This window comes from Brassica rapa, chromosome A03 (genome assembly GCF_000309985.2).
Source record: "Brassica rapa cultivar Chiifu-401-42 chromosome A03, CAAS_Brap_v3.01, whole genome shotgun sequence".
Classification (NCBI taxonomy): Eukaryota; Viridiplantae; Streptophyta; class Magnoliopsida; order Brassicales; family Brassicaceae; genus Brassica; species Brassica rapa.
Window position 1 is genome coordinate 12,595,661 of NC_024797.2, and position 26,755 is coordinate 12,622,415.

The 26,755-nt window shown below is 37.9% G+C and overlaps 3 protein-coding genes across 7 annotated transcripts; 2 read left to right on the top strand and 1 right to left on the bottom strand.

The window, feature by feature from the left end:
• Nucleotides 1-439: 439 nt before the first annotated feature.
• LOC103858366 (protein DDB_G0276689) lies at nt 440-16,767 on the bottom strand. 4 transcript variants are annotated; one of them, XM_018657650.2, is made up of 35 exons: nt 15,665-16,759; nt 14,817-14,961; nt 14,184-14,462; nt 13,884-14,051; nt 13,581-13,790; nt 13,111-13,205; nt 12,646-12,820; nt 12,030-12,409; nt 11,585-11,708; nt 11,297-11,392; nt 11,104-11,199; nt 10,574-10,711; nt 10,070-10,223; nt 9,591-9,940; nt 8,810-9,270; nt 8,395-8,715; nt 8,093-8,317; nt 7,303-7,393; nt 7,114-7,191; nt 6,739-7,029; nt 6,450-6,647; nt 5,773-6,255; nt 5,539-5,700; nt 5,036-5,368; nt 4,869-4,951; nt 4,654-4,758; nt 4,102-4,330; nt 3,538-3,903; nt 3,003-3,104; nt 2,338-2,481; nt 2,149-2,237; nt 1,688-1,770; nt 1,491-1,606; nt 1,224-1,309; nt 440-992 (listed from the first exon to the last, which is right to left on the bottom strand). In XM_018657650.2, the coding sequence occupies exons 1-35, from the start codon at nt 16,417-16,419 to the stop codon at nt 827-829; spliced, it is 7,377 nt and encodes a 2,458-aa protein (XP_018513166.1). In that variant the 5' UTR covers nt 16,420-16,759; the 3' UTR covers nt 440-826. The 4 variants fall into 4 exon arrangements, 3 of the variants coding, with proteins under 3 accessions (XP_018513166.1, XP_009133960.1, XP_033143420.1); XM_009135712.3 differs by having other exon boundaries at nt 11,128-11,199; nt 15,665-16,758; XM_033287529.1 differs by lacking the exons at nt 14,184-14,462; nt 14,817-14,961; nt 15,665-16,759 and having other exon boundaries at nt 13,581-13,809.
• Nucleotides 16,768-19,308: 2,541 nt separating this feature from the next.
• LOC103858367 (sulfite exporter TauE/SafE family protein 3) lies at nt 19,309-22,199 on the top strand. Of its 2 annotated transcripts, XM_009135714.3 has the most exons (12): nt 19,319-19,786; nt 19,864-20,023; nt 20,103-20,303; nt 20,374-20,438; nt 20,560-20,587; nt 20,695-20,774; nt 20,848-20,934; nt 21,024-21,074; nt 21,150-21,371; nt 21,463-21,556; nt 21,635-21,775; nt 21,860-22,199. In XM_009135714.3, the coding sequence occupies exons 1-12, from the start codon at nt 19,613-19,615 to the stop codon at nt 21,943-21,945; spliced, it is 1,389 nt and encodes a 462-aa protein (XP_009133962.1). In that variant the 5' UTR covers nt 19,319-19,612; the 3' UTR covers nt 21,946-22,199. The 2 variants fall into 2 exon arrangements, with proteins under 2 accessions (XP_033143421.1, XP_009133962.1); XM_033287530.1 differs by lacking the exon at nt 21,024-21,074 and having other exon boundaries at nt 19,309-19,786.
• A 699-nt stretch (nt 22,200-22,898) lies between these two features.
• Nucleotides 22,899-26,733, top strand: LOC103858369. The gene is made up of 10 exons (XM_009135715.3): nt 22,899-23,610; nt 23,699-23,766; nt 23,848-23,925; nt 24,214-24,326; nt 24,420-24,479; nt 24,941-25,042; nt 25,120-25,651; nt 25,732-25,937; nt 26,008-26,171; nt 26,328-26,733. Exons 1-10 carry the CDS (start codon nt 23,447-23,449, stop codon nt 26,461-26,463), a joined length of 1,623 nt encoding a protein of 540 aa, XP_009133963.2. The 5' UTR covers nt 22,899-23,446; the 3' UTR covers nt 26,464-26,733.
• Nucleotides 26,734-26,755: the final 22 nt, after the last annotated feature.

A 26,755-nucleotide genomic window follows, 5' to 3' on the forward strand; every position in this document is an offset into this window, starting at 1 on the left:
AACACTTTACATTTTTCTTATCTAAATATTTTGGTGAACTTTAAAGAACAGAATTGTTGTTTTCCGTGTATCAAGCACTTGTGTTTTTTCTCGACTTTGATACTTTTGTCATAACCATGCACCGACATAATGTCAGAATCACTGTTCAAGGTGGTGGAGAAGATTCAACGGCGTACAAACAAAAGGTGACTCGTTAACCAATGGTCTATTTATTAGACTAGAAAAAATTTAAATCATCCCAACTAGGACACTGAACGCCTATGCCTAAAACATCAATTCAGTTTTAGTTTCAATATTTCGATTTGGTACGGCGTAATATTTCGGTTCTGGTAATTTGCTCATGTCTAGGGTAAACCGTACAAAAGATTATAAGAGAAAAAGCTACTTGCTTGAAAGTATATTATAAACTATGCATCTACTTTTATGATGAGAATACACCTTTCCAATAAAGTTAGACGCTTTCTTTGTTAAGATGAGTTCTATAATCAACACAAAACGAGGACACCAACCTCACATTCAATAGTAGTGCCAACCATGGTGAACTCATAAATTTTTACAAGTATACCTCTGCATTTTCTCCATTTGTCACAATCTCTCGCAAGTGAAAATCATCAGTCAATGATCTTCTGATATGAGTCCACCAGGTTCTTTTAAACAATACGCCCTCAATGTTTTAAACAAAAACATCTGTAGTCTTTCTATCTTACCCGAAAGGAATAAAATAAAAGCTGAGGAAAGTCTAATCGCTAATCAGCCAAATGATGTGTACCTCAAAAGTTTTTTTTTTTACGTTGGCTTTGCACCGATGTCATGGAGTTACAGGGCTTTACATGTTTTGGGATAGCCATTGCTTGCACAAACCGAGTACAGCGTGCGAATTGGCATGTGAGGCTTGATGAGCTACATATTGAACATCAGCCACGCTACCGCTTTTGGACGCAATCTGGAACGCCCTTTTAAGGCGGCCACATACAACGCAAGCCAGCACCTTTCTGCACTCGTTTACAATCAGATGTGTATCAGCCTAATGATCCCACGCGATTCAGTTTATTACATACATAAGCACATTTATGAAACATAGTGAATTGGAACCAAATCTACTGGAACGAGATATGATTATTGAGGTGACAGCCAAATAGTCTAGGAGTGATACTCTTTTTCCATGGAGTTGAACATAATGCAAGAAGACACATCTAAACAATTATAATTACAAATGATCTTACCGATGGCTGCTTGTTAACATGTCTATGAGACGGTCAGGGCGCTCTTTGTGCTTGTTGGCATATACATTGATGGCAGCACCCAGGACCTACAACATTTCACGTAATATAAAATAAGTAATTTCAACATTACTCCACCGGCTTAAGCAGATTGACAAGGAAGACTGTTGCTTGAGAACAGATTCTTTTTTGCTGAAAAGTAGTAATTAAATAGATGTTTCTGAATTGTCCAAATAAAGTTTTATGTTGAACACATGCAATGTACAATACCTGATCCCAGTCATCATCTTGGATCGTTCCCTTGATGTTTTTGAATAGTTCTGTCAACTGACTGCCTTTCTTCCTATCGGCGAGTGACGCAGCAACGCCAGCATATATATCAACAGCTGCTTAGGAGTAAGAGAAAAGTGAGATACCAAGAGCAACAACAGTACACAATTATTCAACATAAAACAATTAGGGATCACCTGAGAGCTTAAATTCATATATAACTTGAAAAGCCAAGTCAAAGTTTTTCTCAACAAGAGTCTCCACTATTTCACATCTTCTCCTGAAACCAAGAGCCAAAAGACAATTCAGCTAAAGGTTTTTCTTCGAACTTCAGATTTATAAGAAATAGGCACATGATCTCGAAGGAAAAACAGGTATTCAGTTCACTGGACAACAAGGGAAGCATATCCGTCTATACTATTTGATAGGCATCTCTTGGAGTTTAAAAGAAAATTGGAATAGAATCATTAGGGTAGTGTGGAAAGGAAAACATGCCCCGTCTTTCCACTAAATATTTTTTTATAATCTACCATACATATTGCTTAAATTTATGCAGGGATATAAGAAATTTGTTTGAAATATAGTGGAAGAGCAAGTTGTGTGAACATATTATGGAAAGAAATTTCTTTTACAGCCAATCCTTGTTTTCAGGACAAACCTGGATGTCTCTGAATCATTTGGATTTCCAAACAAGGAAAGCTTCCAGGGTGCTCCTTCAGAATCACTGAAGGACTTTACCACATCAATCTATAGGAATAACAAACCACAAACGTGAAAGGTGGAAGGATAATTCTATAAAGCAGTAATTCATCAAACGGATGAAGACAAAAACTGTTTAAAAAAGTACCTGCATTTTAACCCGAGAGGACAACGTAACCAGAGCTTCTTCACTCAGCTTCTCATTGACACCTTTGCCTCTAACCCCCTTTGTAACAAGTTTTTTCGAGTCTGAACCTCTGTGACGTGCTGTCAATGCTTCTTCAAAGTGTGCCTGTACCCAAATCTTTGTTAGAGACCGATATGTCAAAATTAAGAAGAACACTAGCATGCTTATGATTGTCGGCTGTTCTTTGTTTAGGCCCCAAAACAAGATCTAATATATACCTCATGAGCTAGTATATTCATATAACTCTGTTTAAGTACTAAGGATTACAACAAATAAGACGTTTAACCTGTAAGCACCATATAAACTTGTCTTAATGTAGCCCATGCAACTTTTAGAAATTCTTTAGTTAAGATAATTGCGTAATATTATGCAGACGGAAAAGCGAGTTAAGGATGTGCTGCCATAAACTCAAAGAATTATTTGCCTAATTGTTTTTATTGACTCTAAACCACTTTAAAATGCTTAAATAATTACATTGCAATCCAAAAAGGACACCTGCAATTCATCAAGACATTAGCATAGTTTGGATTACTTAGTTGATAAGTGTTTTCAGATGGATGTTGCATGTAACCTTGCTAAACACAGAGATGATATGGGTGGTGCAGAAAGAGCTACTGACTCTATACCTTTGCATGCTCAAGATGCCTTACAGCTTCCTCTTGAGTGGTAGAATTCATAAAAAGCTGAATACAGCAATACCCAGAGGTGACATAATCCTTCTTGAGTACCTGAACAATTAGACAAAAAAAAACTGAGAATTAGCATTACGTTTAGTAATTTCAGAAAACGCTTAGTAACTTGCTCGTCTTTCTAGAAAGAGAAAAGGAAGGTTATACGTTGATCAACTATCGAATTTGGACATCTAAGGATGGACTAAATACTAACTCCAAGCTTAGGATCAGGGTTTATGGTTCAAATTGCATGAGAGGAGGTGCAAAGCACAGAGAATAAGACTAGCTGAGAATTTTGGGATAAAATGCCTATTTTGTAATCCAATATTCACAGATATTATCTGTGCACATGATATAATTGTATAGCAGAACTACATGCCAAACATGAAAGAAGAAAATTCGATCCTAGTTAGTATACCGAAATCTCCAAGTGGGAACAACCTAAAAATAAGTTGTAGGCAATGAATCATGACAACAAAAATGTTCTCACCAGAAACTTGTATAGGTAATTGAAATGCCGGTTTGTCTCTAAGAAAGCACATATACGTGAAAGAGCTCCAGCTATGTACTGGTTTATGGCTTGATCTTGATGTTTTGCGGATTCGAGTCTTTCTGTAATTACTTCCTCGAGGGATGATATAGCTCCATAACCGACACAATACTCACACAAACTTTCAATGGTCCCATATTCGGTTGCCAATGGATCTGTTCGTTGAGGTGAAGAGGACGAACTGACTGCGCCCAGAGATAAACTTTGCAAAGGAGGGGGAAGAGCACTTGGTGGAAAGAATAAAATGCATGCATCTTTAAAGTGACCGTGCCGGAACATAAAACCAAGAAGGTTTTGGCGAGAATGCTGCAGAATCACACGAAACAGATTCAATGAACCAAAAAAAAAAAAAAAGCAAATGTAACAAGTTCATATGTTTGCAAATAATACTAACTGCATCCAAACTAAGACAGTACTAAAAAATCAAACCCACCTAAAGACATATCAAGACAGATAAGTATATTATGAGACAATTTCAGAATCACTTGAATATTATTGCCTTACCTCCTGCAAGTAGTTGGTACATTCAGAGTAGCGAGTACTATCCAAGTTGCTTCGGGGCCCATCTTCAAAGTTTGAACCGGGTACAGAATTATTCTTTTCTGATTCTAGGGATCTCCTTGATCTCTCTGAACGAGGGAATGTCGATGGCATATGCAGAACATTTAGGTATGAGTCTGCTGATAACGAATCGTCCAAAATTGTTGGGGCGCTTTTAGCCAAATGGTCATACCTGACATGCATCAAGAAACCCAAGAATAAGGTCAGGTGGTGGATTACCATAGACTTTTACTTCTTTTATCACCTTCGACTTGCATTATTCATGAGTATCTTCTCCATTCTCAAAAGTTTAATAATTTTTTTTCTCTTAAATCATTAGGCTGCTTTTACGTACTTGCAACATATCTAATTAATCATGTACATGTTCAACTGAAATTATATTTGATCAAACATTGCCCTGTCCTGTAAATTGATTAGTAAGACATTTCACAATAAAACAACTCTAGAATATCCCACATACAGGAATAACAGATTTAGTTAAATAGAAACACTTACATGGAACGAACAGTTGACACATCCACAGGCGGTCCTCCCTCTATTGTATTTATTATCTCCTGAATGACATCAGGAATGTCTTCTCCCTTTAATTGAAAGGCTTGCCTATAGAGCACAGAACAAGAACGGTATTACTGCACACAACCTGTGGTTGAAATATGCAAAAGGGGGTTATAATTTATGTGTTCTGTAACAGCTTTTACACTAACACGTACTTGAATTTGACTCGAGCTTGGGCATAGCGCTCCATCCGCAACAAAGCAAGACCCCATGCTTTCCACACAGGAAAAACATCGATCTGAAATTAATCAGTTACAAAAGCAGAAGTTATTGCAATGAAGTGACCTTACCACGTGGAAGATAATCAACCTATGAATTTTACCTTGCATTTCTTGCACATATAAACCGCCATACTATACCGTTCATCAGATACTAATCTGTCTCGTAGAGATTCGGATGACAATTTATCAGCAATGTCATCAAGAGAAGCAGAAATTCCAGACCCTAGGAGACTTTGGAGCAACTCTGCACGCCCCAGCCAAATTTCTGCAAGTGAGAGAACTTCGGATGGTTCATCCGTTGATTGACTGCCAACACTGGAGCTGCCAGCATCAGAAGACATATCATCAAGATCTCTACTTCTATCACCGTTGTTATTGGTAAATTCAGAGGCACCTAGAAGCTTTCTCAGCAATGATTTCGCATAAGATAAACCCTGCACAAACAGGGAAGATAGTTGCTTTAGTAATCTAAATCATCAACAACAATTCCCACTCTCATGGAAACGAATTATAAGAAATGCAAGATGACCATGTATAGTCCTGATATAAAATACACCCTCCAAATATGATTCAAACGAAAGTATTCAATTGAAAAAGATCATACCTGCACAAATGCCTCTGTTGCATGATATGCTCGGCCAATTGTTTCAACAGATGCAGCCTCCGATAACTTCTTGGAGTTCAATACGTTCTTCATTTGCTTGATGCATAAGTCAATTGCAGTTCTTGCTGATACTAGCTCATCAGAACAAAGTGATAGCAGAGCCTAAAACAAGAGCAGTGTCATAAAACCGAAGATTACAGTTATTGCCACACGTGTAAATAAAGATAGCAATACCTTGAAGAGAACAATATCGGGGGTGCTTTCATATTTGTGAGATGCACGTACAGCTTCATCTTTGGTTGTTTCGCCAGTTAACATCCATTCTTCTGCAATGGAAACAGAAGGTAGTCTATCTTGCCCATCTGCCGAATAAGATGATCCCTGGTCCTCTTGAATACCTGTCATAGCCTCCCAAGCAGCTTTCTCAGGTGCCCCCAGCCCGGAACTCTTTCTTTTACGATCATCCTTTGACGTTGTCCTGTTTTCAGCATTACGTGGTCCCCATGAAAATGCTCTTCGGGCCTCTCTCTGAAAATTGCTTAAACTACTAGTGAAGGATGGTTTTGCTGGCCCTGCCCTTTGCTTTTGCCTTAACCGTGATGCAGACACAGTTATTCGAGGTTCTCTGGGCGGTGGGCTAACTGTAACAGCAATAGCTTTTGCGGCATAGGCCATGATAACATTGTTATCTCTTAATGCTGGGAACTCTTTGAGTATCTGAAGGAAACATAAAAGTAAGTCTCATAAAGTCATCAAGGGCGAACATATTAAGGAAGAACAAAGGAAATCACCTATTCAAAAGATATATAGACATGAACAAGAGAGTAACAGAAGTGCATTCACAATAATAGAGATAATATGCAGCAGAGTAACGAAATGAAAGAGAAATGGAAAATTCTCTCTAGACATACCAGTGAGGCATATTGTAGCTGTTTTCTCATCAGCAGAGCTTCAACTATTAAATGAGGATGCTCATGAAGCGAAGAGCATCTCTGTTGCCACGGAAGTGGCAATGCAGCTAACACTTTCAGACCTAAAGCCCAGGAATTAAGCCGGGACACTTCCAGATCCGACAGATTGCTATCTCTTCGCTTCAGAAAGAAATGGACCTACAGAGAAGACGAAACAAACATCTTTCTAAACTCAAAATCAAAATATGATATGAAATAATTAGAAAAAAAAGAAGAAAAACGTTGTTACCAGGAGCTGTTTTGAACGAAGGTCAGGTAATAACTGCATTGCACCCATCACCACTGGCAGTGCATCAGCGGAGTCTTGAAGTGAAGAAAGAAATCGAGACGCTTCTGCAGGACCACCCCCATTGAGTGGATCAGTGGTTAGAAGCTTTACAAGCTGTCGTCCTTGTAATTCTCTTCTAAGATCTATTGATAATTCTGCACTTTCAGCCACTTCCAGAGCTGCGGAAACAGCTCCTTTCCCAGCCAATCTTAAAGCCAAGCCTTCAGGGTCTTCTTTACATTCGGCTTCTACCTGTTTCCCATTCAGAATTTTGAGAGAGAGAGACCCATACCAAGAGCCAAACGTTGATATCAAGCAAAAGAGGAGAAACATTACCTCTTGCCAGCTATTATGGCGATCATCTGCAGAAAGTATGTGGCTGTACTTCTGCAGAGCTTTTCTCCTATGCAACACCTAGATGGACAAAGAATGATGAGGAAACATAGGTCTTAATTAAAGATTACAAGGTTATTGGGAACTCAAGTTACATGCAGGAATCTAGAGCTGAAACAAACTCCCTTGTACCTCATAGCTAACTGGATCACTTTCTAAAAGATGACAACTACACATTGTAAGAACATTTAAAGCTGCATCAAGCTCCCACGTATCCATATACCTGAAACCAAGACTTACCAAACATCAAAACTGATCCACGACAGAACAAAACTGCAAGCCGTTTGTAATAAGATGACAATAAATTCATATTTCTCAGTCAACTAACACAAGCCTGAATCCCACATTATACATGCATTTACAGGTTATAAAAAATAAGTTCAAACAATAATGAGCAGACTTAAGCGTAGGTATAGAAAGAATGATTGTCTTAGCCTGACCCATCTAAAAGACCACGAAGGAATCACAGGTGTCAAATACACTTAGGAAAAACATGGTAAGGCATTAAGTAAGCAAGAGAAACATCGGGAAACTTTTACAGAAAGCACGTTGCAATATTAGTTTGCATCAAAACATATCCAAAAATCAAGATACTCAGTGCAACAAACCGCTCACTTAAATCCTCTAATCACACCACTTTCAATTCATTCTACATCACCGCCTCACCACATTAGGACTTAGGGGCGAAGGCTTTATCATCAAGGTTAATTTTGTTATAAGTTCTAATTGTTCACATCAGAGAGCTAAACCAATTGATTCTTATATTCCAATATTAAAATTTGATGCTAATCTTAATCTTATCTCTCCAGGAATAAAGAAACACAAAAAGTCTTTCTAATAAAAAAATCCATAAACAAATCTTTGCTCTCAACCCAAATGGCACAGAAAAAAATCGGACTGCACTTCATGGTGGTTTACTTACTTAAGAGCCAGTGTCGCTGCCAGCTGTTTATCCTTTAGCCGCAGGCAATACTGCCAACTGTTGCTCCCGATGCTCTGACTTCCATATCCTTGAGATCGTCCCAATGTTGAAGGAGTTTCTTCTCTACTTTTGATTAGGAGCTCAAGTAACCAATCGGAAGCCCCATTCCGCAAGAAGCGGTCCGAAAGTGCTAAAGCATCCATTAGTTTTCCTTCATCAATTAATCTAGCAAAATCCCAATCAATCGAACACTTAGAGGACTTTTGCACAAGCTAACGAACCAAAAGAAGAAATTGGCATACCTATTTACAGCATTTTCATATGGCCCTTCATTCTCCCAGTCGAAAGAAAGGAAAACCGTAGGATCAGTTCTACTAGCTCCAGTTTCAAAGGATCCACCATCACGAGCACGGTAGTGTGTCAATGCTGGTCGAATATTGTTGGAAAAAGCCTCTTCCGCATCCGATTCCGAGTCACTGTCATGTTCACGAAGTCTCTTGATCGCAGTTCTTTCATCAGGTTTAATCCGTGCGTCGTCAGGTTTTTGCTTAGGTGTCACAACAAATTCAGAAACTCGATGAAGGTTGGTCTGCATTTGTATCCATCGGTTTAAAGTTGGAAACCTGTGAAGAAAAAGAAGAAAAATATCACATAATATGATGGAACATAAGAACTGGATTGATTTTTAATTTAAAGAATACGTTGGCTTGACAGTACCTCTCAGACTGATCGAGAGAAAATTCATAAAACAATCTGTCTGCATCAGGAGAACTTGTGAACTCATCGTTCAAGGAGCTCGAGATGACCGAATCACTGCCATTGTACAATATGCTCCCACCAAATACGCAAGCTAAAACTGCTCGTACTGGGGATATTTTTACCAAATGTCTGATTACATCCAACTGAAGAGGATACAGAGGGACACCAGGTGTTGCTGAGGAACGGACATAACAATTGGGTTTAGCCTCTTTTGAAGGAGACAGCACTTTACTCTCTGAGTGAGAATATGTAGTCGTTGGAATGACGGGAATACAAGCCCATCCATGACCAGAACGTGGAGGATAAACTGGGGGAACACACGCAGATATTACTTCATGAACAAAATCAGCAGACATGACCTCAGCGACTTTCGCAGCCGCATCTGTGCTACTTCGATCAAACACCAGACGCGTCAATAGCTGCAACATGAACCAACAGTACGAGGTTACAAACAGATCTATGCCCAGAAAAAGCATTGGATTCACTCACAATTCGTACTGCGGTACATATTTAGTAATTACCACCCAGAGGCCAATACTATTAAACAGAACATCATAGGATCTTAAGATGTCACTAATCATGAAATAAAATGCTAGAGTTAAGAGAAGCAAGCACAACGAAACTCGGTAGTTTCTCCAAATAAAAGTATGACAGTATTAGACCACTGGTCCACAGTACGAATGACAAGGAAAACAGTATAAATGATAAATAGCGTGAGAAAAAGCCAAGAAACACTTACGTCTTTAGGCCATTCATAAACAAGAGAGAAAAAGTTGAAATCATGGGTTGTATCAGTGCCGTCTACTATGTCACCAATAGCAGCAATATAGAGTATAAACTGAGATAGATAAGTAGAGGTTTTGTTGCTAAATGGGCCAAATGACCTCTTTCCCTTCTCTTCGCTTTCATGTGAAACATGATTTCCATCCACATCTCTACTTGCTAAACCAGAAGGACTTTGCTTCTTATATTTTAGCCCAAGACCAAGAACTCCATCCTTGTCAAAAGGTATGTCTCTTACGTCCCCTTTGAGTATGTCAACTTCTGGTTTTTCATCACCGATTGCTCTCGCTAGGTTGTGAAGCTTTCCTATTGTTCATTATAAGACCAATTAGAACTCCATGAAAGGCTAAATACATAATTAGTCAAGAGCAGACAACTCAGTCACATACTACATCAAGAACACATAGTGGAGAAAAGAGAAAAAAAAAATAATACCACTCAGGAACTGTCGCTTGCCCTTATGAGCATCCTCAATCATTTGATGTAGCATTGCAAGAGCGCGATCTTTTTGACCCTGTCGATGAGATTCCGTGGCTGATGAAATGATGGTATCTCCACTAAAACTGGCTTGAAGAATTTGAGGGTTATCCTGAAACATGACAGGGTAGTAAAAAAGGCAACTAAGAATAAGAAAATAATAGAAGGATCTTAATATGTTTTTGAGCGCCTAGATATTCAAATATACACATAAAGGCAGGATTTACAAAAGTTTCCTCTGTGATGGGAGAGAACAGCATGGTAAAAAACAGTATATTTCTGCACTCACATACTTCTAAAATCATAACAGCATCTCCCTCCCTTAAGCATCCAGGCAAAACAAAATATCATCACTGTTACTATTTGTACTAGGCAATATTATCTCATATGACCGTCCCACATTAACAAATTCAAAATTTTGGCAAAAAACCAGAAAATAGCATATTAAACTTGAGGACTGACCTGTTCCAGGAATTCCTGCAGACGCTTTAAGATCCTTCGCAATACAGAGATTATTGCAACTTCGTGGACCTGATCCCAGTAAGTAAACCCCACCTTTGGAGATCCTCCAGGATATATTTCGGATAACATAACTTGAGACTGCGTACAAAGTAAGAACTACTTAGCAACAACAGTACATACTTCCTGAATAAATTAATTAAATGGAACAGTATCACTTTAAGAATTTAGTAAGAAAATAACCAGCCACTATATTAGACACGGTACACTGTCCGGATATGTATTAAAGCCATTCCTCAATTTAAACTAATAATACTACCCCCAAAGCTTGTTTGCTTTGTGTCCAAAAAGCAATACAAAAATGTACAAGGATGTTAAACCAGATTCCCAATATACACCACTAAAAATGTGCAGAGAATGCAAATCAGTAGAAGATTCCAAGAGGAAATCTAGAAACTGGGTACAGATACCAAGTATAATTAAGAATCCAAAGGTAAACAAACGGTTACTTTTTGTAGACCAAGTTAAAGTACATGGACATTAAGAACACTGCTTGCCTTATCCAATAACTGTTTGGAAATTGTTGTAGATTTGGCAGAAGAAGCAGCCGCATCTATGCATAGTAGAATCTGGCATCACAAAAAGGTAACGTAAAACTTGCTTAGTGGTGGGCAAGGCAATTAATTACAGGGTAGTCCTATCAGGATCTAAACGACAAGGACATACCACAGCCAATGGACTCAACTGTGAAGCTAGAGAACTAAAATCTAAATCTTGCACCGCAGATGCTCCTTCAGCAGTACGAGACATCACATCTTCTACCTGAGAATAATAAGAAATAGAGATACACGTGACTAAATGCATCCCCAGTGAGCTTCTACAAAAACGCGGGAACAGTATATAATGTACAATCCTCAAGGCAGGAGAAAGAGGTCTCAAATCAGAATACAGTCATATCATTATCCGAAAAGTAGATACATATGCAAGAACAGTGAGTAATATTACGAAAGATACCAATGTTCTGTTGAAGGCATTATCCACCCATTCAGCTAATTCAAGAGTAGCTTTGTCCTCTGCTGATAACGCAAACCGATGAACTGCCTGCTCTCCAATGTCATACTTAGCTCTTTGCATGCAGCTGCAGCAAGAAATTTTGTGTCTTAAAGAAGTGGCATGAGGAAGCAAAGTATTATCAAGACAATTTATATAGGAACTCAGGCAGAGACAAAACGGGAACAAGTAATACTATTCAAAATTTGCATGCACATACACGCTGAGATTAATTAAATGTAATACAATTAGCAGTGCAAAGAAACAGATAGATCGACCTTTCAACGTTCCCGTATATTATAATCATAGAGTAAAAGCTCGATTTGGTCCCAACATTTTCGATGTGAAAATAGACGAGAAATAAGGTGGCTACAATTTTTTCCAAACATAGCAAGAGAATTCCACTCACAGGTTAAGAAGTTTTGCAGGGGCCGCCCTTAGAACACTTAAAACCTCCTTTAAACCCCACTGGCGTTCAGAAAGTGGCAAAAGATGCTGCATAATAGATAACCGCCATTCACAATCTTCAATGAAATGTTTAGCCATCGATACTCTCCATTCTAAAGCCTGTCTTCCATCAGCACTGTAATTACCATCCAGTTGACACTCTTGTTCAATCAGCTCTGATGGAAGATTGCGGCGTAAAACATTGAGTAGCTTTCTTGTGAAAGATATAACAATTTCATTTTCCCCTTCTGTAGTAAGATCGCCAAGATCCAAACTAGAAGTAGAACTGAGACGAATATCATCAATATGTAAGAGTGAAATAACTATGTTGACCATCATAATCTGCAAAAAAAAACTGACCTCATGTTAAAGAAATATTTAGACTAACACATTGAAAAAAAAATCTTTGATAGAAACACACTACGTGTAAATGTAGTATAAACATATACATTTTTCCGTATTATTTCTCTCATTGTAGAAAGTTTTCAGTTCCATATTTTCCACGATGGTTTTACTACAAAATTTAAAGACAGGGGCCTAACTTCCTGTAAATGAAGCGATGGATATAGGTATATTACCTTGCGTGGAACATTTTTAATTGCCTCCAAATGGGTGGTGAGGTCTTTTAAATAGTAAAATACCACATGATGACTAACATCTGTCTCGTCTTTAATGACCTCGTCCATTGCACCTAATGCTAAGACAATAGCCTCCAAAGCATAACGCATATGCATCAATTCAATATCTTGTATCCTACAACGTACAAAGACATTAAAAGTGAAATTACCGACTATGAACGACTCGCCCCAGCAAAACAAAAACAAAGAAATGTACAGAATACAAAACACTGCATCGAATTTAACATACAGAAATAAACCAGAAAGCTAATGCAACAACTATTGTGCACATAAATGAAGGGGCGCCAATTTTTGTCAAAGGGACATATGTTAGAATCTACACTAATAAACTATCCAAGGAAGTATGGAGAAAACGATTAGAGTATATGTATACAACATAGCAATATGAACTTTGGTTGAACTCACCTCTTCCAGGCTTCTGCAGTTGAAGCAATAGGTTGCATACTAATCAGTGATATAGCTTCTTTGAACTTTACGCCCGGAACAACATCAAACAACACCTACATAACAGTAGGTCATTACAACTTGTTCGGATGAAGAATAGGAAAAACACATTCAGATGATTATCAACCGATTAATAATAGTACCACTCAACAACAGATATATTTTTGTTATCTATAGTAACTAAGGCTGCAATTTCCTCTTGTTGTCTATTCGTTCTTGTTTAAGTTTATCCGTTCCCTGAGAGACATCATTCTTACTATAAGTAAATGAATCTAGCCCACATGAAATTTAGTGACATTTTTCATTGACAAACACTATATCTCATTACTAGCTTGAGATGTTCATTTGTACTAATTCTTATTTAACACTTTTTCTCTGAGGGAGACTGAGAAACATAGTCTCTGTATAGAGGATAACTTAAAAACTCATACCCGAAGTGGACTCTGCGCAGAAAGCCTTTCCAACACAAGATTTTCAACAAAAGGATCCACCTCCGCATCATTATTCTCAGATGACACATTACCATGCATCAAGAAAGATGCCTTTGGAGTCCAAGATTTACCAGAACTGATATAAGCAGCGAAAGATGCAAGGTGCAGCCGATAGCATAATGTATCGCAGAGATTTTCCACACAAGATTTCTGCTCAGATCATTATGTCCTGTTAGGCTTACACTGTCATATTCTACAAAAATAATATAAAAATAACAGGCTATGCAAAAGAGTAAAGTTTACTTCATCTGTATTGTTTCCATAAAGAGTAGATTCTTCTAACCGAATTGCTTGTGAATTACTAGACCAAAGTAGCCGCATCAGCTTTCTACGGGCTGCAGTTTTTCCAGGCAACAGGTCCCAGCCCATGGAAGCTACTAATGGGCGAAGTCTGGGAAACAAAGTCAGAACCTGTAGCACATGAGAAGAAGACGCTTTCAGATCCCAACAGAGAAATCGAAATCTAAATGGGGCAACAGGCAACCAACGATACTACTCCAGTGCGATAATGAGTACGGAAAGATGTACGTTTATTCCACCTACATCATTAGCCTCCTGAAGCATTTCTTTCTTCACGTAAGACAAAGCAGCACACATCACACACTCAAGCACATGTGATCCAGAAATACGAGCATAATGATACATGTCTCTGAGGCAAGAATTAACTGCTATGCTCAGCGGGGAATTTTTTTCCTCTACATTTCTCTCAGTTTTCGAATCTACAAGGTATCGCCGGAAACACTCAAGAGGGGGTGGAATTTGGTCATTGTCGAGAGATAGATGTAGCTGGCTATCTGGGAGGAGCATATCATCTTGAATACCCTGCAGAAGAAAAATTATAAATCATATAAACATAGTACAAGATAACTAAACCAAAGACACGTATATACATATTCAAAACGCACATATAAGCACACCCTTTAACTCAAACCAACCACTTAGCTAAACTACCTCGAGGGTAAATATTCACAAGAGAACAACGTGAACTAGATATACAAGCTTCAATTCCAGCATACTCAAGGGGAAGAAAACAGTTCTACGTTCCTAAACACAACAAATGATTATTTATGGTACACATTAGCAAGATCTGTAAGCAACTTGATTATTCTTATATGTCAAACCTCCTTTTAAAAGGGATTGCTCCCGTATATCAACTTTTATGAGAATGATAGCCACCTGAATCATCTCAAGAAGGTCTCCGCAATTAGAAGAGAGAGCTTCCTTATAGATAAACAGCAAGTTCTGGCGCACCATGTGCCAAGAGTCACCATATTCATCTTTTTTTTCCATAACTCTTGAAAGGAGAGCCTTTAGAACGGCACTATCAGAAAAGAAGGAGAAAACAGAATAATAGTCAGTTCTATATTCTTAAATATGCAAAAACCCAGGAGCAGGAAGTCAAAAGTTAAAGCAAGGAACGGAATTGAGTATGCAAGGCCGTAGATTTCTTCATCCATCAGTATAACATCAACATTTTGCACAGTTTGAGATTTTCCTATGGAAATGAAATGAAACTGTCCTAAACAAACAAACACTATAAAGCTTCTCTTTTTGTTTTGAAATCCTGAGGCTGGAGCTCCTCTCCTTCCCCAAGTCGAGGTTCTAATTTAGTTTGTGAAGCAAGAGAAGGCTAAATTCTCTCAACAAACTAATTTTTATTGATGTCTTATAATAAGACACTCCTCCATTATATCTATTCAACAAAAAAGAATGTACTTTATCAAATTTCCCTAGATAGAAGTTAGCATAAAAAAGGGGATGTTGAAAAATCTCAAACATAAAGTGAGCTACACTTGTCACTACTTTGAAAACTGTTCTAGACTATCTTAATCTAAATCTCGTCTAATTTTGAAGAACATGCCAACCAAAAAAATGAGAACGTGATCAACCCTTTCTACAGATTTGCCTATATTCTTACAAACAAAAAAAATTAATGCCAAGGAAATAATCGTCAGACTTTTGTAAGCACAGCTAATATTCAAAAACTCTAATGTATTTGTGGAGTGCATAAATCAAGCACATACTGATAATTCTCTTTCCCCACGCCATAATCAAGGTGAAGATAGCGTATTCGATCAGCTGCCCCGAGCGCATCTCCTTCATCCAATTTTCTTCTTATAGCATCCAACTGTGCTAACTGAACATTCCTCAGTATCAAAGCAAACACATTGTTGCTATCCTCTTCTCGAGGATCCATGGCCTCGACTTGATGTTCTACTTCCTCCACCAAACACCTCTCGGAACCACCATTAAGTTGCCTCTTAACGTTACAACACAAGGCATCGAAAACATCAGAGTAATCCAATACAATATTCCTCAAAGCCACAACATCCTCTTCTTCAATCATATAGCTGCTTCCTCCACTGCTACTTGCATCAACATCAAACCTCAACCTCTCAACACCCAAATCCAAAAAACCTTGCAAAACCCGTACGCAGTTTCCTTCCTTGTCACCATCGATCAAGACCTGGACCATCAACAAGAAATCCGCACGCAAACCTAGAGTCTCTGAATCGAAGCCCCAAGGGGAAGCAGGGTTTTCGAATCTGAGAAGCTCGATGGTGGAGAGGAAGGCGAGAAGCGACGGGGAAGAGCAAGAGCGTGACCAGAGGACATTATCGAATCTGCCGGCGGTGGAGACGATGGTCTGGAGAATCGTGTGTGCGAGGTCGGGGTTTCGAACCCTGAGAGCGAGCAACGTAGCCTTTAAGGGCTCGAATTGAGCAAGGTGAAGGTGGTTCGCGGCGAGACGGGAGAGAATCTCCGTTTCGTTATCCATGGTGTTACAGATCAATGAATCTAATGCGTACCGATCATCTTCAGCGATTTTGAAATTCGACCCCTCTCTCTGTCTCTGTCTGTCCGTAGAATCTAAGGAGATTTCTCGTTTCACTGTACGATTATTTTTTTTATTTTTCTGGAGAAATTTGTTCTGAGATCGTCAACTGTGCTGAGAAAGCATGATGGCTTGGCGGAGCTGATCAGACCATTAAAACGTTGGTAGAGCAGATCGGTTAGTCGGCTGATTATTATCTGTTTGATCCTGATTTCTTTTTAAAGAATTTGGTCCTGATTTTTGGTTGTGACTCACAAAAAATCAGAGGAAATGAGAGTAAACAAAAAGGTGAAATTAAGAGGAAAGACAAAAAAAAAAAAAAAAGTACAGTTTTCCTTAATTTAAAAGAGGAAAGAAAAGGGTTTTGGTTACTTCTTTTTTCCTTTGTCATCTAAATATTATTATCACACGTGAAATACAATCGAACTAGGTGTCTTGCCCGCATATACGGGCTTAATCGCTTTACGAATAATTATTAGTTTATTTTTACTTAATTCAAAAACCAGCGTAATTATTATTTATGTTTTCAAAAAGTTAAATCTAACATATATATATAACAAAAATCTAATTAAATATATATGTTTAGTTAAAATTTATTATGGATAACACTGACTTTAACTACTTAATTTATTATAATTGTTCTATATTTTCTTTAGATTTTATAATTGAAAAATATGTGTTAAGATAACAACACAATATATAAGAATTATCTTATATTTTAAAAAAAAATTAATATTATTAATAAAAATTCGTTTTTGATTATATAATTAATAATATATAAAATTCATTAAGGATAATATAGATATTAACCGCTCTAACTTTCAACGTGAGAGCTCCGTTGTTAAATTTTACTTCGCAAATAATAGTATAGATACGCATAAATAATATATACCATAAATTTTATTCACTTTTATCTATGTTATATTAGTGTTTTAAGATATAATTATTCTGTTTTCGACTCGTTTTAGTATATTTACAAGTTCATGAGTATTTTGGAGGAAAGTAGTGATTTTTGAGCATTTTAGAGATAAAATAAAAAGAAGTACGTAAATGACCATCGAACCAGTCTGGAGATAGACATTCAGAGATCGATCGACGGACATCCTTTGCTGTCGATCGACAGCAAAGCGCGCAAAACCCGACTTGTTTTCCAGCCGACTTAAAACTCAAGTCATACACATTTACAGAAATACTCTTGGACGACTTTAACCTAATATTTATATGTTATGCCATTGTTCTAGGCAACACAGACTTTTATACTTTCTTACTTTTCCACAGAAAACATAATTTAGGATTTTTAGTAGTTTGGAGAGAAGATCCCATACTCCTTCAAAGCTTTGTATTGGAACTCCAATTTTTCTACTTTATTCTATTTTATGCAGTTTATTCATATTGTTGTTATCATTTACTTTGCTATGTCTGAGTAATTCACTTGTTAGATTTATAGTTCAATAAGGTTATGAGGGATTAGCCCAAAATATAGAATTCCTAAGGTGATAAATATTCTTCAAGAAATCATTATTAATGCATGTGTTCTAAAGTAGCTAACTAGAACCATGAACTTAGGATAGTGGACAACTACGACGGTAGGTTCTGCACCAGAATAGATTTCCTTAAGCTAAGATTGTTAGAAACAAGCAACAACTAATCTAGACAATACTAGTGAACCTAACGATCAACTCGCTAAAGTTTGCCTAAGAGAACATTGATCGACGCTCTTACCATAGCATCGATTGTTGGGGTCAAGATCGGTCACGACGGCATCGACGCCAGAAAGTTCTCAAGAGCTATTTTTTTCAAAAAATAGAAGTCGAAAATCGACATTAAAAGCCTCGTACAAGTTTAAAAAGAGTTATACGAGAATTTGTCAAAATAGATAGTCCAAGCTATTGGTAGATGATTTTCGAGATACAATGAAACAGGAAAAAGGCTGAACATCATTCCCCAACCATACAAATCACCCGAAGATAGCCAAAAACTCGGCCTCGACCTTAGCCGGGACAGAATCGTCACGCTCGCCATATGGCGAGCTGAGGCGTCATCGTCCTGCTCACCATATGGCAACCGAGGGAGCTGGGACGTTTCCGTCCCACTCGCCATATGCCGAGCACGACTGCACCGTGCCAACATCACACATTCTTGTCTCATCTGTGTAGCTTTCTATTTTGAGCTTTGGTTACTTTGTCTCTTGTTTCGTCTCGATTGGACTTACCGTTGGAACTTTACGATAAAAACCACCAAAACTTGTTTTTCGTATAAGTTTGAATTGATTGTGTAAAACGACAAACAATTTACTAAACACCTTAGTTGTCTCAACTATACGATTGGTTTGAGTTATTCTTAAAAGGGCCGACGTCATACCAAGGATAACCTTTCAAAGAGCTGAGGCGTCATCGTCCTGCCGAGAAGTTTGATCTTCATTACATCTTATCTAGTTAGGTTTAGTCTAGGTTTTCCTACCGTTCAAGAAATCTCATAAAAAAATTTCTTGTCTTCAAACCGCATGTCTAGCAGTACCATAAGTAATGAGGAACTACCGATATTCTTCTCGGATCATGCACGCTTAGAAAGTTCAATCCGCAAATAAAAACGATCAAAATTAAGAAAAATATTGTTTTGTGAATCTATTACTGTTTTTATATTAGTTTTGCAAATAGAAACCCATAGATGATTTATTATTTTAGTATCAATCATTTCAATTTAATACAATCTGATCACTTAATATTATTTAAAAATAGAAAAAGAAATGTATGAGGTCATTAGTGATCACATAGAAAGATCTTTTTTTTTTCTTTCAAAAAGTAATAATAATAAATAAAAGGAAAATAAATGGATAATACGGAATGAGTCTGTCTAAATTGTCTTAGTGGGATACTCCATCAAAATCTCTTACGTAAGAATTTCGGTTGCCCCATTTTTGAATCATCTCTCTCCCTCGAATAATTATTTATAATCATCTCTCTCTTTCAATCCTGATCTCAGCTTAACAAATCTCAACTAATAACGTGGAACCGACACATTATACTCTGAACCTGTCCTCTTCCTTCCTCTCTGGTTCTCACGTGATTTCCAGTTTCTTCAAGCGATCGATTATTAATTCATCGTTTGAAAGCTGTTACCAATTTTTCGAATAACAATGTCGCATATCAGATGGAACTCTCGGGGTCTGAGATCCGTAACCGTTCTTCTTCTAAATCTAGCTTTAGCTTTCGCATTCGTGTCCGCTGAGAGTATCCTCAAGTTAGATTCTCAAACGCGGGAAAGTGTCCGCTGGGAATCTGACCAAACAGGCTATCATCATGTCTGGCCCGTAAGTGTTCTCTTTTTTCTCTACCTTTGAATATAACCACAGCAACAACAACAACATCTCGGATATTGATTTCCCAGGAATTTGAGTTTAACTGGCAAGTTGTGTTGGGAACTCTGGTTGGATTCTTCGGTGCTGCTTTTGGCAGCGTAGGAGGTGTTGGTGGAGGTGGAATCTTTGTTCCAATGCTAAGTTTGATTATTGGGTTTGATCCCAAATCAGCAACAGCCATGTCTAAATGTAAACATTCTTCTTCTTAATTACACATGTTTATTCTTTTAATTATAGTTGTGGTTTTGTTGATCATTTTATTTTATAGGCATGATCATGGGAGCTTCTGTGTCAACTGTGTATTACAACCTTAGGTTGAGGCATCCTACTCTTGATATGCCAATCATTGACTATGATCTCGCCCTCCTCATCCAGCCCATGCTTATGCTCGGGATCAGCGTTGGGGTTGCTTTCAATGTCATGTTTCCCGATTGGATGGTTACAGTACTACTCATTATCCTCTTTCTAGGTAAAGACTCATCAGAGTATTATGGCCCCATCTGCGGTTAGACTTAAATATATAAATCACCATTATGCAGGCACATCAACAAAGGCTTTCTTAAAAGGTTGTGAGACTTGGAACAAGGAGACTATAGAGAAAATGGTACCAGTGGATATAGTTTTTTATGAACTTTCAGCCTGCTCCAATTGATTTTTTTTAGGGTATTGTTATATGAGAGTACCAATCTTTAATGCCATCAAACTTTTTCTGTTCTGTGCTACAGGAAGCTGCTAAGCGTTTAGAGTCAAATAGTGAGTTGATTTTTTTTGTAGTGTTAATTGTTAAACATGTTTCAGCAACAACCTCTGTGTTTGCTTTTACTGGTTAAACACTGCTCACACGATGTACTTTTCATCAGGTGTATCTGCCACAGAAGTGGAGTACGTTCCTCTACCCGCAGCTCCGAGCACAAACAATGGAAACAACAAGAAACAACAAGTAAAAGTCTATTGCTACTTTTACACTATTGCTACTTCTCTGTTTGCAGTTAACAATGTTAACGTACTGGCAGGTGAGTATTATAGAAAATGTATACTGGAAGGAACTGGGACTTCTCGTTTTCGTCTGGGTTGTTTTCCTGGCACTTCAGATAGCCAAGGTTAATGCAAATACATATATGTATATGTATCAGTTTGAGCATACTTGTTCATGTTCAAAATTTTATTAATACTTGTTTAATGGAAACAGCAAAATATGGCTACATGTTCAATAGCATATTGGGTCATAAACTTGTTACAGGTATAGACTGATATACTGAGAGATCCATGTTTACTAGCTTGTAGATGCTTATGATTATTTCATACCGTCATGCAGATTCCGGTTGCAGTTGGAGTATCAGGGTATGAGGCAGTAGCTTTGTACCAGGGTAGAAGAATCATTGCGTCGAATGGACAAGGAGACTCCAATTTCACCGTTGGTCAGCTTGTTCTCTACTGTACATTTGGCATATTGGCTGGAATCGTCGGTGGTTTACTTGGTTTAGGTGGAGGTTTCATCATGGGCCCATTGTTCTTAGAGCTAGGTGTCCCACCACAGGTGTGTATTTTTATATCATAGACAACATCATAATAAAGAATCACCTTTTATTTTCTTTGTATCACTAAATCTTCTACTTTTCTTTTGGTAGGTCTCAAGTGCTACAGCTACTTTTGCTATGACTTTCTCTTCATCCATGTCTGTTATAGAATACTATCTTCTCAAACGATTCCCTGTTCCATATGGTCAGTTTTATGTACATTCAGTTCCATAAGGCTGCTCGGGATTGACAAATTTATGATCTCTCATATATGTTTGTGCAGCTCTGTACCTTGTGGGAGTGGCTACAGTTGCAGCTTTGGTTGGACAACATGTAGTGAGAAGGTTGATTGCAGTCATCGGCAGGGCATCTCTCATCATCTTCATCCTTGCGTCCATGATTTTTATCAGCGCGATATCACTTGGTACAACAAGACTTCTCTTCCCACCTAAAGCTAATTTTCCTTCCGACTTTTGAAAATATTTAATTTTGTTATCTTTGTTTCTAGGTGGCGTGGGGATAGTGAACATGATCGGCAAATTCCAACGGCATGAGTACATGGGTTTCGAAAACATCTGCAAGTACAGTGGTTAACGATTTGTGGATCATGTCAAAGACTCTATCTCGGCCTTTGATCTCTTTTTTAACTGAAGCCAAATCACTGTCTCAGCAACTGTAAAGTTTCATTCTTGATTGCAAGACTTGTGGTCATTCGATTTTGTGTTATTTCTTTAGACTTAGGGATTAATGCGGGGTTGTTTGCTATTTGTATTCTAGCTATGTTTGTTTAAAATACTATTTGGTATTGCTTTTTTTTTTTTTTGCACAACACTTTTTGTTATCTGTTATTTGTTCTTCGTTTTTCTAATCAACACTATTTGTTATTTGTTTGTTTAAAAGGGTTTAAGAATCCAACCCCATTCAGACAAGAGCTAGTTAAACAATGAAAGTATTTCTATGTTACATGGAAACGGAAGCGGATACGTGGAAGCGGAAGCGTAAGGAAGCGCATAAGCGAGATTTTTTAAAATATTTGGAAGCGGATACGTGTTGGAAGCGTATATCCATATATAAATATATATATATATATATATATATATAAGATTTTAAAAAAAATAGTACTAAAAATTATATGATTTAAATTTGAAATAAAGCATTTATTCATTTATAATGATTTTGAAATGATTTTATATTAAAACTGTAAAAATACACATAAATTAAGTTTACAAAAATATATTATATTAATTATTTTCAATACTTCATAAATAATTGACACAATATATTTCAATATGTGTTATATCTTTAATAAAATATCTCAATGCATAAAGATAATTTATAATATTAGTTTTAATATTTGTAGATTTCTAACTTTATATCCATTACTATTATTTTTTTTTATTTAATATAAATTAAAAACTATGGTTTTATATTTGATTGATATATATTGCAATTTTTTTAAAACAGAAGCGTGATTCCAAAATGGAATCGTAAGCTTCCAACGTGTTTTTAAAAATAATATTTTAGAAGCGTTTTGGAAGCGAGATTCCGCAAGCTTCCACAAGGTTCTGATTCCGATTCCGGTTCCGAAGTGGGAGGCGGATGGCCGATGAAGTTTCCGTGCAACATAATTTTTCGATCATAGGAAAGTAGTCTTTTTCTTTCAGTGAAGCGGCATTGTCTAACCCTCTGGAGACGAAGAATAAATGAAATGTGACAGAAAGATCAGAGAAATGAGATATGCCACATAAAGTTGCGTTTAATGCTACCCACTTCTTTTTGCTGTTAAATTTTACCATATTATTCACGTTTCTTCTCTAGTTGCCAACCAAAATATAGCTACCAAAACGTAAGTCCAAACTAAATTATTCTCGGTGCTTTTATAGACAGACAATTTTTTTCGACAAAATATATGAAAGTGAATTAGGTCCCGATTTGGTGCTCCATAAGTGGGCCGGGTAATAGTTCTAGAAACAGAGACAGTTGGGCCGGGCAATAAATCGAGAGACTGGCCCGATCGCTTACGAAACGAGACGGTCATCTCTGGAAAACGCAGCGAAGGGGCCTGTGGTGGCGGTTAAACGCAAGGAGGAGAGAGATGGACGACGACAGGATCCTAGAGAGAGAGAGGCTACAGATCGAGCTGATTCGCGAGCTTGATTTCGAGGAGTTGCAGGTGGAGGAAGTCGAAGAAGATTCTCCCGATTCCGACGAAGATGATGATCTCGCTGCATTTCGGGTCACCTCCCACACTCGTCTTTCGTGAGCAATCTCTCTCTTCCTCTTTTCCTTCTTTAGATAGCGAATCTATAAACAGTAGGTTTATTCTTCTCTCTCGATGACTTGGCAGTGATAATCTCGGTGCTGATGAACTTGTCTTCAATCCAGATGTTGCTTCTCTACACACCTATCTTGGCGGTATATATATATATATATATATATTGATTCTCTTCTTCGCCGAGTTGTTTTCTTGTATTTCTCACATTTGAGTTTAAACAGAGGTTGAAGACACTACAAACAGAATTGCTTCTGTGGATGGAGGCACCGTTTTGAAGCTCCCCCTTTTCTATCTTGAAGGTACTCACTCTTAAACAGAGTTGCTAACCCGAAAGTGTACCATAGCCCTGTTCGTTTGGTGCAGCAGCGGCAGCGTCAATGAGGACAGTTGTTGTTCGTTTTGCAGATGCTGCCGCTGACGCTGCCGCATATTATATCGCGACTGCAGGTTTTATCGGCGTCAGACGCAGCTTCCTGCGTCAACGAAACGAGACGCAGAATGTTGACGCTGCGCTGCCGCCGGTACCTGCGGCAACCAAACGAACAGCCCTCATTTCCATTAACAATGCTGCGTTTGCAATACTTCAGGAGTGGTTCTATTTCCAGAGTCTACACTTCCCCTTAGGATTATCCAGTCTAGCTTCTTGGCTGCTGTTGAGAGAGCTTTGAGCCAAACTAATGCTCCATGTACTATAGGTGTGGTAGGTGACTTAAATCTTTTACTTTAATTGTCTTGGGTTCTTTTAAAAGTTCATGTTCAAAGATTTACATTTTATCCTTTTTTTTATCTTTAGATTCGTGTTTACAGAGAAGGTCATCAGTTCAAGTACGCCACTGTTGGTACAACCGCAGAGGTAATATAGGTTTCTGTTTGATGTTTGGTCTCATCTCAAAAATGCTTCTGGTTTTGGGTGTGCTTTCTTTAGGTTCTTGACTGGCTTTCGTATAATTAGATTTCTTTTGTTATTATAGTATTAATTAGGTTAGAGCATTTTAGACCTCTTAGAACATCTGCCAACTGCAAGCACATTTCCACCTTTCCGATAGTATCAAACTAAATACTAGAGTTTTGAATGTTGAGTTGCCGAATCAGATATGATTGGTTTAGCACTAACAAATACTGAAGAAGGAAATAAATTTTACAATTGGAATCTACCTAAAAACTACTGACTTAATGATTCTTTCCGCAATGTTTCTGGAGCTATGTTTGAGACGGGGGATCTTGATATAGGAAGTTGGGGAGTTTTGTTTGTGAGAGAAGTTTTGATCTTCATCTTTTTGCTATGGAACTTACTATTCTCGGTGATAGTAACAGATACGACAATACCGTCGACTCAGTGACGGCTCATTCAATGTTATTACTCGTGGACAACAACGGTTTCGTTTAAAGCGTCGCTGGACTGACGTTGAAGGATTCGTAAGGACAACCCCTTATATATATACATCTTTGCGTGTTGCGCAAAAAAGCTTTTCCTTATTAAATCATTCTTGCAGCCTTGCGGAGAGGTTCATATTGTTGACGAAGATGTACCCTTGAGGACTCCCAGGGATGCGTTTGGGAAGCTGGTTCCAGTAAGCAACCTGCGAGGTCGCTGTGACTCGAGTAAAATGTCTACATTTACACCTCACAGAGATACGGACGAACAGTCGGTAGCAAATTCCGAAGAAAGTTTTGAGGGTGGTCTTACTCTGTCAGAGAAAAGACTTCACCATTCAGCAGTTGACTCAATTATGGATGACTGGACGAGTAGTGATGATGATCAAGTAGTCAGCACATCTAATATCCAATCTAGTGCATCTCATTCGTACAGCTCTAGGTCCATTAGATGTTCTGGGCAAGATGACAAAAATGAATCTGGAAATGGCAAGAGTCCTGTTTCACAAGGGAAAGATCAAAAGCATTTTAGGCTGACAAGTTTCCGGGAAAAGACTGATCTAAATAGATTCCGTATGGCCCCAAGAGCGTTTTGGCCATACTGGGTGTATCGGATGTACGACTCATATCATCTTGCTCAAAGAGCAGCTGGTAAGTTCCTTATTTGTTTTCATCGTTTTCTACTAGCGGCACAAACGTTGACAGTCTGCTAATGCAACGATGATATACAGATCTCTGGAAGCAGATCGTTGGGGTTCCAAACATGGAGGCTGTAGTGAATAAACCAGATATTTTGTCCTTTTTCATCGCTAGTAAAATTCCCGTCTCTGAGTCAATTAGACAAGAGCTCTTGGAGATTGACGGAGTCTCTTACAGATTGCAGCGAGAAATAGAATTGCTCGAGAGCTTTGATCGTGTTCGATGTAAACACTGCCAGGTAATGTGAAAAACTACTTCCTCTCCGTAGTGTATTTGGTTTACTGATACGTTTTTTCATATTACTGCAGACTATTATAGCAAGAAGAAGTGACATGTTGGTTATGTCTAGTGATGGTCCTCTAGGTGCCTATGTAAACCCACATGGCTATGTGCATGAGGTAATGACCTTTTACAAAGCAAATGACGTAGCGCTTAGAGGTAGACCAGTTCTAAAAGACAGCTGGTTTCCTGGGTAAGAGTTTTATCATTAATGTTTGCCTTTTACATTTTTTACATGTACTTGCCACTATACTTATCACTCACTTTTACTCTTTAAATTAATTGGTCACAGCCAGACCCGTAATTTTTCAAGTGATCAACCATAATAACTCTTTTGTATGTCTCTTAGGTACGCATGGACGATTGCAAATTGTGCAACGTGTGAAACCCAGCTGGGTTGGCTTTTCACTGCGGCAAACAAGAAGTTGAAGCCATCGTCTTTCTGGGCAGTTCGGAGTTCACAGGTTGCAGATGACATGCGGTGAAAAAGTATTACATCACGCCTTTATACCAAATTACCATATAAAAAAGGTTTCTCTACCTTAAACTTCCCCAAACTGGTACCATCCTAGTATCCTGATTAACATTACAGAATAGATTGTAAACGCAGTAAGCGGACTATAGTACAGATCCTATGTCGTAACAAACAGCACGAGGATTTGATGTTTTTCATCAATAGGCATAAATACAATATATCTATATGTATACACATGAAAGCAAGACGTTACAAAGTTCTAATAAATTTGGTTAATGCTGTTAAACTCTTGAGCATTGCGT

Bases quoted from the DNA above. Each gene is read 5' to 3' on its own strand.
- LOC103858367 (XM_009135714.3), top strand. From the start codon at position 19,613: ATGTCGCATATCAGATGGAACTCTCGGGGTCTGAGATCCGTAACCGTT. The intron at 20,024-20,102 runs GTAAACATTCTT...TTTATTTTATAG, and splicing joins AGCAACAGCCATGTCTAAAT to GCATGATCATGGGAGCTTCT. The intron at 20,588-20,694 runs GTGAGTTGATTT...ACTTTTCATCAG, and splicing joins TAAGCGTTTAGAGTCAAATA to GTGTATCTGCCACAGAAGTG.
- LOC103858366 (XM_018657650.2), bottom strand. From the start codon at position 16,419: ATGGATAACGAAACGGAGATTCTCTCCCGTCTCGCCGCGAACCACCTT. The intron at 9,941-10,069 runs GTATTATTTTTT...AATGAACAATAG, and splicing joins CAAGCGACAGTTCCTGAGTG to GAAAGCTTCACAACCTAGCG. The intron at 993-1,223 runs GTAAGATCATTT...AAACGAGTGCAG, and splicing joins ATGTTAACAAGCAGCCATCG to AAAGGTGCTGGCTTGCGTTG.
- LOC103858369 (XM_009135715.3), top strand. From the start codon at position 23,447: ATGGACGACGACAGGATCCTAGAGAGAGAGAGGCTACAGATCGAGCTG. The intron at 24,327-24,419 runs GTAGGTGACTTA...TTTTATCTTTAG, and splicing joins CTCCATGTACTATAGGTGTG to ATTCGTGTTTACAGAGAAGG. The intron at 24,480-24,940 runs GTAATATAGGTT...TGATAGTAACAG, and splicing joins CTGTTGGTACAACCGCAGAG to ATACGACAATACCGTCGACT.